General features: G+C 44.2%; 1 protein-coding gene across 2 annotated transcripts in view; it reads right to left on the bottom strand.

The window, feature by feature from the left end:
• Positions 1–6,267, bottom strand: part of MARCHF6 (membrane associated ring-CH-type finger 6) — an 81,375-nt gene extending 75,108 nt beyond the window's left edge. For both annotated transcript variants that reach the window (XM_055555046.1, XM_055555045.1), the window contains exon 1: positions 6,037–6,267. In XM_055555046.1, coding sequence (XP_055411021.1) covers positions 6,037–6,055 — 19 coding nt within the window. In that variant the 5' untranslated portion in view covers positions 6,056–6,267. The remainder of the gene's footprint in view (positions 1–6,036) is intronic.
• Between the last annotated feature and the right edge of the window lie 3,713 nt (positions 6,268–9,980).

Below are 9,980 nucleotides of genomic sequence, written 5' to 3' on the forward strand. Positions count from 1 at the left end.
CTGCTCAGTAAGCACTTGTCAAATAACTGCATGTATGCCTGGCCATGGGCATGCCAAAGCAGTGACAGCTGATTTGTGGCAAAAACAATGAAGCAGACATTACTGGAAGCAGATAAAAGACCATGTGGTTCCAGAAAGACAGTAACTAGCTGTCTGCTTCTGACAACTTACTATCCTTTGAACTCATTGCTTCCAAATCTAAGTCATCTCAAGGTTTTGCCATACTACAGGACATGATCAATATGATACACTTGAGCTTCATCCCTTCCGAATGAATACAATTCACAAAGCATTAAGAATAATTGCTTTGGCAGTCCATAAAAAACTGATGATCAGATTTTATATTATGTTTTGCTAGTTTGAGCAGTAATTTAGAAAAATGAAAAAGAAAAACATCAGCTCTATGTATCACTGGGCTGAAATAAGAGCACTCTACTATGGCAAAATGTTTAATATCTTAATGAGAGTTTCATACATCAATACTTGCTTGCAACATCAATTCCAATATTGCAGTGCTTTTACTTTTTAAAAGTGCATACCCTTTGGCAAAGGACAGCATTTTTCCTTTGAAACTGAAAACCTCAGTGCGTTGCAGAATCAGACTCCTGACAAAATGAGAAAGATATAAGATCTTCTCAAGCTCTGACATTTACAGATTTAATGAGAGCAGTTTATCTACCTAACAGAATGTCTTTCAAAAGTGGAATCAATTCTCTTAAACCCTGCCCCTGCTTTACCAACTAGGTTTACAAAATATTCTAAATGCTATGTTGTCATTTCAACAACTTTTATAACATCTTCACTAGGAGTATATTTTGTCTCAAGAAATTACTTTCTTTGCTCACCCCTTTGCAACTCATTTGTTAATATTTTACCATGAAATTACAAAATTCAGTCTCATCTTCAGGCTCCACTTCTAAATCTAGGCTTTTTGCTATTTACACCACATCTGCAATTACTTTCTCCACTGAAGTCTCGAACCCCTCAAAATCAGCAAGGGTTGGAACCAAACTCTTCTAAATTCCTGTTAACATTGATGTTTTTACCTCTTCCTGTGAATCATAAATGCTCTCTTTTAAATTTTTTTATTTATTCTTTTAATTGAATGATGGTTGATTTACAATGTTGTTCTAGTATCACAAATGTTCTTAATGGCATCTACAATGGTGAACCCTTTCCATAATGTCTTCAATTTACTTTGTCCAGATCCATCAAAGGAATCATTATCTTCATGTCAGCTTGCTGAAGCGACAGAGGATGAGATGATTAGATAACATCACCAGCCCAATGGACATGAATGAGGGCAAACTCCAGGAGACAGTGAAGGACAGGGGAGTCTGGCATGCTGCAGTCCATGGAGTTGCAAAGAGTAAGACATGCCTTTACGACTGAACAACAACAAATGGCAGCTATAAGCTTAAGAAATCTCTTCTTAAATAATAAGACTTTGATTTTCGAGGTCAAAATTATTAGTACTTTTTGATCCACTGGCTACAGAATGGATTCTGTTTGTCAGCAGGTATGAAAACAACATTCATCTCACTGCACATCTCCATCAGAACTCTTTGGTGATCAGGTACACTGTCAATGAGCAGTAACATTTTGAAAGGAATCTTTTTTTTTTTCTGAGCAGTAGGTCTCAGCAGTGGGTTTAAAATATTCAGTAAACCATGTTGTAAACAGATGTGCTGTCATCTAGGCCTCGTTGTTCCATTTACAGAGCACAGGCAGAGTAGAATTAGCATAATAAGAATTATTAGGATTTTCAGAATAGTACATGAGCAACAGCTTCAACTTAAAATGACATTAGCCCCTAACACAAGTCAGCCTGTCCTCTGAAGCTTTTAAGTCAAGCACTGACTTCTCCTCTCCAGCTATTAAAATCCTAGTTGGCATTTTCTGCCAATATAAGGCTGTTTCGTGGATACTGAAAATCTGCTCTTCAGTGTGACCCACCTTCAAGAATTACCTCAGCTAGATCTTCTAGACATCTGGCTATTTCACTTTGCACTTCACCGTTAAAGAGACAACTTCTTTCCTTAAAACTCATGAACCAAGCTCTGCTAGCTTTAAACGTTTCCTCTGCAGCTTCCTCCATTCTCTCAGCCTTTACAGAACTGAAAAGAGTGAGAGCCTTGCTCTGGGTAGGCTTTGGCTTCAAGGAGTGTGGGCCTGGCCTGATCTCTCCAAACCACGAAGACTCTATTAGCAATACAGCTGCTTCTCTTTCTTATCATCTGTATGTTCACTGCAGCAGCACTTTTTTCTTCAACAACTTTATCTTTGCATTCACACCTTGGCTAGCTGGAGCAAGAGGCCTAGTTTTCAGCCTATCTTGGATTTCAATATACTTTCCTCACTAAGCTTAATCATTTCTAACTTGTGATTTAAAGTGAGAGACAGGCAACTATTCTTTCACTTTAACACTTAAAAGAGATCATTACGGGGTTATTAAATGGCCTAATTTCAATATTATAGTGTCTTAGGGAATAGTGAGGCCCTGAGGAGAAAAAAAAGAAATGGCAACAGCAGTGAGTGGGGCAGTCAGAAAACACACATTGATCAGTTAAGTTTGTTCTCTCTGTGGACACAGTTCATGGTGCCCCAAAACAACTGTAATAGTAGTAAATCACAGATCACTATAACAAATACAGTAATAATGAGAAAGTTTGAAATACGGAAAGAATTACTAAGATGTGACACAGAGACATGCAAGTGAGCAAATGTTTTTAGAAAAACAGCACCTACAGACTTGGTGCAGGGTTGCCACAAACCCTCAATTTGTTTAAAAAAAAAAAAAAAAACATTATCTACAGAGCTCAATAAAGGGAAACAATAAAATCAAGGCATGCCTGTATTATGAGAATGATGATAAACCTGCTGGTTTTGCAAAAATAAGATTGAATATACTGAACACTTTAATACAGAACAAACAATTAATAAGAAGGGTCAAAATCTGGCAAATAATCACTTCTCTAACAATTCAGGGTTTTTACTACAAATATGAAACATTCTGGGCATATAACATCATATATGGTACCATTAAGGGAAAGCAACAAGCATTTTTAAAGGAGATGGAAGAGTTAACACTATTTGCTGATTGGTATTTCAGTAACAATCTATTCATATTAACATAATAAAAAAACAGGTAAGTAAACAATGTCTTCGGTGTTATTAACAATGAGTGGTAAAATTTAAAGATTTTTAAAATTTTTATGTTCTTTATGTTTAGCCAAATTTTCCAAGTCTCCTACAAAAAGAAAGTTTCTTTTATAATCACATAAAAATCCAACTGCATTTTTTTAAGAAATAACCTGTAGTAACTCAATTAGCAAACAGAAGTTGCTTCCAAGCTTTTTGGTATTGTCACTATATCATTTTATCATGAAATCTTCTGTAATCCTCCCGCTCTTTCCAGCCTTTTTTCAAGTTAAGTTTACATTAATTTGAAAATTTCAGAAGACTTCTAATTTGGAGTTTTGCAAAATTAGGCATGAGAAGTATCAAAAGTCACTTTCATTTCATAGCTAACAGTGTCATAAAACAAATTCAAAGTGACACTGCCAATCATGTAAATGATTCATCTTATAAACAGAGTAACAAAAATTCAGTTATCTCAACACTGGATACAAGGTGAAAGTGAAAGTTGCTCAGTTGTGTCCAACTCTTTGTGACTCCATGGACTATAGTCCACCAGGTTCCTGTGTCCATGGAATTCTCCAGGTAAGAACACTGCAGTGGTTAGCAATTTCCTTCTCCAAGGGATCTTGCCCACCCAGGGATCAAACCCAGGTGTCCTGCACTGCAGGCAGATTTTTTACCATCTGAGCCACCAAGAAGACACAGTGTATCCACTTATAAATAGCTAATTTAAACATGAAGTCTGAAATATCTAACATAATCACAAAGTCCGACAGGACTGAGTTTGAATCTTGCCTCTGACTTCGGTCACCTGTTATGACCCTGGCAAAGTTACTTAATCACACTAACCCTCAGTCTCCTCATCTGTGAAAAGAGAATGCTACCTACCAATAAGTGTTTGTATGTAAAATATGAGTTGTGTGTAAAATGTTTAGTGAAGGACATGCCATACATCAAGCCCTCAGTAAATGTTAGTTATTTCAATACAGAACAGTATTCGAGTTAGTACATAAACATCATTTATACCTCATCCTGATTATAATTTTACACAGAAAAGAAAAAAAAAAAACAAAACAAAACAGTGCACTAAGAAGCACACTGAAAATATGTCTTCCACGATTCCACACAGACTGAGATTCTGCAATTCCTGAATCACCACTATTGTACGGTAAGTGTATGCAGGTACTAAATGCATAAGCCCAAAGAATGAGAACTTAATAAAACATGCCGGTATATATCAAGTGATAAATCAATAAACACATGTATTACTAGGTTAAGTCATTAAAATTTGAACCCAAAAGGATGTATGGATGTAGACAGAAATTTACACACTAGGACCACCTGTCCAAAAAAAGTCATTCTTAATCTCAGCAGTTTCACTTGACTGTTTCCAAAGGAGTCTCCTGTGGCAATGATCTTTCTTTCACTCACAGTACATAATAGAAACAGCCGAAAGACAATGAAAGGAAAATTATTTGTAATTAGGATACCTAGGTTTAAATCTTTCTTATTCGGGTGTGAAACCTGGAAAAACTTTAACTAAAATAACTACCAATAACCTCCACATCTATAAAAGATAATACCTACCTACTCCACAGGGCTCTTAGTAAGATCAAATGTGAAGGCATGTAACTATGGTTTGTAAACTGTCAAGTATAACATGAAAATATCATTACAGCTGAGGTTCTTTTATTATCCAAGGAAACACTTCTTTAAAAAATGATCCCCTCCACTCATTACATATATGGACAACATATTTTCTACCACTAATTATTGCATACCACGACAGTCCTCAACGATCTTCATCTAAAATCACCAAGAGTCACAATCTGAAAGGCTCAAAGACGCTTATCACATCCCCACATAAGATACCTCAAGCATAAATGTATCTTCACTCAAAACAAGAAACAAATTAGTAAGTTCATCTATACACTCACTCAATATTCGATAGACTCTAGGAAGACAAAATTGCTTAAAAACAACCTAACTACCTTCACTGAATAAAGCAAATGCATGTCAATAGCCACAGATGTTCAGTTGTGTCTTCACTTCTGTATTCTGCTTACGAGTCAGCTGGTGTCAAAGCACACGCACCCACCAGGCAAACACACACACACACACACACACACACACACACGAACTCTGCTTATCGGTGTCAGGGGCTGAGCACAAAATAAACTGCACCCAAACAAAAGGAGTCTCTTCAGAGCCTTCCTGCTTCGAATAACCTCGCTGGGCCTGCTCCTTCCTCGTCTGTAAACAAATTACCGGTGGGGGGCACGCAAGCAAGAGGGCGAGGGCTTCAGATAGGGGTCACTCGGCCGTCACCTGGCGAGGTGTTTTTCGCGAAGTTTCAGAGTCAACAAAGAAGTTTCGTCGCGAAGGGGTAGGGCCGCTGGAACGGCCGGGCGAAGCAACGTTAAAAGACGGACAAAACCGAGTATGGCGGGGTCGGGGGGAGAAGGACGTAGAAAACACCCCCTCAGACTTCGAGCCGCGACGACGGCGCCGTCGCCCCCCGGGGCCGAAGGGACGGAGTCGGGGGGTCGGGGAGCCACGCCGGCCACCGCAGCCCGACGCCCCCGGCCCACGACCCGCGCGGGCGCGCGGGGAACGGCTGGAGGCGCCGACGGGTCCCCCTCAGGCTCCCCGCCGCCCCACGCGCCCCGCTCCTCCGCGGGGCAAACGGCCCGGGTGCCGGCCCCGCCACGGTCCCGCCCGCTCGCGACGCTGTCATCGCAAGCCCCTGACCCGAGCGGAGGCGCCCCCCGCCCACACCGCCACCTCACGCGCCGCCCGGGCCCCGCCGCCCTCCTCGAGCGCCGCACGGAACCGGCACGGGCCCGACCCGACCGCGGGAGCCGCAAGCACAGGGCGCGGGCGCCGCCGACTTACCTTCCTCCGCGGTGTCCATCTTGTCTGGGGGGGCGGCGGTGACGCAGCCGCGAGGCTCCAGCGGCCGCGGCCGGAGCCTTCCGGCCGGGGCGGGGAAGGGGGAGGGAAGGGGAGGAAGGAGGAGGGAGCGGAGCCGGGCCCGGGCAGGTGCGTGTGCTCAGGTGCGAGAGAGGAAGAGAGAGAGGGGGGAGAGGGAGAGGGAGAGAGGCTGACAGAAAGCGGGCGAGAGAGGGGAGGGGGAGGGGCGGGGAGAGCGGAGGGGCGAGGCCTGGGCGGGGCGTGCAGGCGGAAGGGGCGGGGCGCCTCCACGACGTGTGTTGTCACTTCCGGCAGCGCTGCTGTGCGCATGCTCAGTGGGCGGTGGCCGCGGGGGCGTTGCGGGACATTCCCTCCCCACACCCCGACTCCCTCCACAGGCCGCGGGGTGGCCACTGTAGTGGGCCGCGGGCCACTTGGGCTTTGTCCAGAGGGCTGCGCGGCCGGAGAGGCTGAAACCTTAGAAGGAGCTGAACTCTAATGACACCGAGGTGGGGGCGGGGGGGCGGCGACAGAGAAGGCACGGAGCCAAGGGAGGAGGGCAGCGGGAATGAGCCCTGCACCCGCCTCCGTACCGCGGTGCACCACACAGGCGGGCCTCGGGGCTAAAGAGCTACCTGGGCGCCTGTGAAAAGACGAGTTCTGCGCCCGGCTCCACTCCCCTCTTCCTGCCCGATACTCCGTCGGTCCAGGAATAGGCACTTTTGTTCCGCACCTGTGGGCAGTTCTGATGCACGTTTTGAGGAAGTGCTAAAATGTCATTAGTATGAGAAAGGCAAGTCCTAACTTTACCGACATCCCTCCCCCAGGAGACTTCTTCATTTGACTGGAAGGACCGCTTCAATAAACTGCTTAGGCTGGAGGCTGTAACATCCGCCTCTAAGGAAATTGGTTCAAACTGTGAAGTGAAAATTTGTTATTAAGGGGGCTTCCATGGTGGCTCAGATGGTATAGCGTCTGCCTGCAATGCAGGAGACATGGGTTTGATCCCTGGGTCGGGAATATACCCTGCAGAAGGAAATGGCAACCCACTCCAATACTCTTGCCTGGAAAATTCCATGGACAGAGGAGCCTGGTGGGCTACAGCCTATGGGGTCGCAAACAGTCGGACACGACTGAGCGACTTCACTCACTTTGTTATTAAGTGTCGCAGCCAGCAGCAATTTCTGACCTCCAAATACGAATCCCAAACTGCAATCCACTGGATGTTGCTACCCCAACCCCGCCTTTGATTGCTCAGGAGCTGGGGGAAATGCAAGGTGAATAAGGAAACGGAGTTGAACCCCCCGCCCCCCATAGCTGAGGTGCATGTGAAAGGAATGAATTCAGTGAGCCCAGAGGGTTGCATCTTCCCATACCTGGAATGCTGACTTCCTTAACTTGATAACCTGATCTTTGATGTTCAGACCGCGTGTTCCCTTGGTTGTAAACTTGTATATAGCCTGACTTCCCCACCTGCCTCCTTGGAGCAGTTTTGTCGAGTTCTAAACATTCCCACCAGGTAACTATTTTCAGGTTGTGATTACATCCTTTTAGTTGACACGTTGTACACAGGGCTTGATACATTGAGCTGTGGATGTTTACCTGGCCAGAGGTGAATTGCTTCTGCCTGATGAAAGACAGCCCTGCCTGGATCAGCACACACCTTTCCTCACTGTAATTCTTGCTTTTTACTCTAAAGGAAGAACTGTCACACAACATTGTAAATCAACCATATTCCAATTTAAAAGAAAAAAAAAACCTATTTAGAAAATACAAGTTATGTCACCATCTTTGAATTGCCTGAGTAGAACTAGAGATATTGGTAATCCTAAGAAAATATATTTTAAAGACTATGTAAATGAATTGCAAAAATAAGAATGCTAGCAATACTTTTTCTATCTGTGAGAGTGAAGGAATTGGGAAGATTCCCGCTTCCTATAAGCCTCATCAATCAGAATGAGACTTAGATTAAAGATAATGGAGGACTTCCAGAAAAACAGAAGCCTTTGAAGACTAATGCCATTGATTTTTCCAGTCACTCATGTTGCCCACGGTGGGAAAGAATTCAAATTCTTGACGCAATAATGGAGGCCCACTAATTTCAAGGGCTGACCTTGAGACTTGAACATATTTAAACTTTTCCTTAAATATGTTTGGACTATATTGTCTCCCAAGAAATTGTATCTGAAGGAGGCTCATACCTCAGTCCCCACTCCTCCCACCCAACGTGTGGAGCAGGCACGTCTGCTCTAAGGCCTGTGGCAGGGCGCATCTCACTCAGCTCAGACCAGAGGCGCGGTTCCCCACCACCAGTTCAGACCCAGTCTCAGGTGTCATAAAGCAAAAGCGGGGAGGATTCTGAGAGGTAGACTTTGAGATTTACTGAGGGACGTGCTAGCGGTCTGTCAGAGCAGGTATGTGAACCTCCGGGCAGTAGAACAGGGTTAGAATTGGAGGAATGTATGTGGTGTGGGTGGAGGGCTCCCTGCCTTTATCTTTACGTCTTTCTGTGGTGCTCTAAGGAAAGTTACTTCAAGAATTAAGCACTGCCCCAATGTTTTTTCATTCAGCCTTTGAAGTTTAAAGATAAGAGTAATCAACCAACATCTGCTGAGTCCTTACTATGTGTCAGGCAGTGGTCCTTACAACAGGGCCTTGGAAATAAAGTCACTCAGACATCGGATGCAGTTAACCGTTGACAGGAACCCAACTAAGCCCGTAGACAAAAGGGAGGAGTGTACTGTCGAGGTGAACAAACTGTGACAAGTGTAGTGGTCCAGTGGGCCTCCGGAACTGCTGGAACTAGAGTCTTCTCTCTGCCCACACCCCTCAGCTCTGCTTCGTTCTGTACATCAGCTTCTTGCGGTCAGACCAGCTTCCTCCACGTGGCTGGGGACTGATAGCTCTCAAGGCCATATCTTCAGCTTCTCCATCAGACAGGCTGAGGGTGACGCTCTCCAGCCCCAAGTCAGTAATTCTCAGGGAAGGACAGTTAATCGGTCCAGCGAGGTGCACATCCCTAAACCCAATGATGAGGGTCTGTAAGAATATGTACGCTGCCATTGAACTCGGTTGCTGAAGCGCAGAAAAAGCATTTCCCAGGAGAAAAGGGAGCCCAAAACTATAGAGAGGCATTATAGTTAGAATTCTCATTGTTTTCAAACAAGTACACCAAGATTGTAAAGAAATATTTTAATTTGCCACACTTTTATCCAAGGAAACCAATTAGAATTCATACAGAATTTTACCCTGGGAAAAGTTATTTTAGTCAAAAGAGACACTTAAAGGTATAGCATATATGTGGTTGTAGCCTGAGTGTGTGTGTGTGTGTGCGTGTGTATGTGTGTGTCTGTGTTACTCTGCCATGAGAATACTATAGTAATTCTGGGTTTCCATGTAGCAATAAAATGAGCAACAGAGCTTGTGTGGGAAGACAACAGTACAAATTTTTGAGCACTAACTCTAACACACTAACAATAACAATAATTAACCCTAATCCCTATTATGAATGAACATTAGTAGCAATTTGTGAAGAAAATATTATACCCATTTTATAGATGAGGAAACTGAGACTCACAATTGGTAAGTAACTTGCTTTTGGCCATATGTAGAAGAGGAACCCAGAGAAGGCGATGGCACCCCACTCCAGTACTCTTGCCTGGAAAGTCCCATGGATGGAGGAGCCTGGTAGGCTGCAGTCCATGGGATCACTAACAGTCGGACACAACTGAGCAACCTCACTTTCACTTTTCACTTTCATGCATTGGAGAAGGAAATGGCAACCCACTCCAGTGTTCTTGCCTGGAGAATCCCAGAGACGGGGGAGCCTGGTGGGCTGCCGTCCATGGGGTCGCACAGAGTTGGACACAACTGAAGTGACTTAGCAGTTAGCAGTTTCCCATTAACAGCCATACTCTTAACACTAC

This window comes from Bubalus kerabau, chromosome 18 (assembly GCF_029407905.1).
Source record: "Bubalus kerabau isolate K-KA32 ecotype Philippines breed swamp buffalo chromosome 18, PCC_UOA_SB_1v2, whole genome shotgun sequence".
Classification (NCBI taxonomy): domain Eukaryota; kingdom Metazoa; phylum Chordata; class Mammalia; order Artiodactyla; family Bovidae; genus Bubalus; species Bubalus kerabau.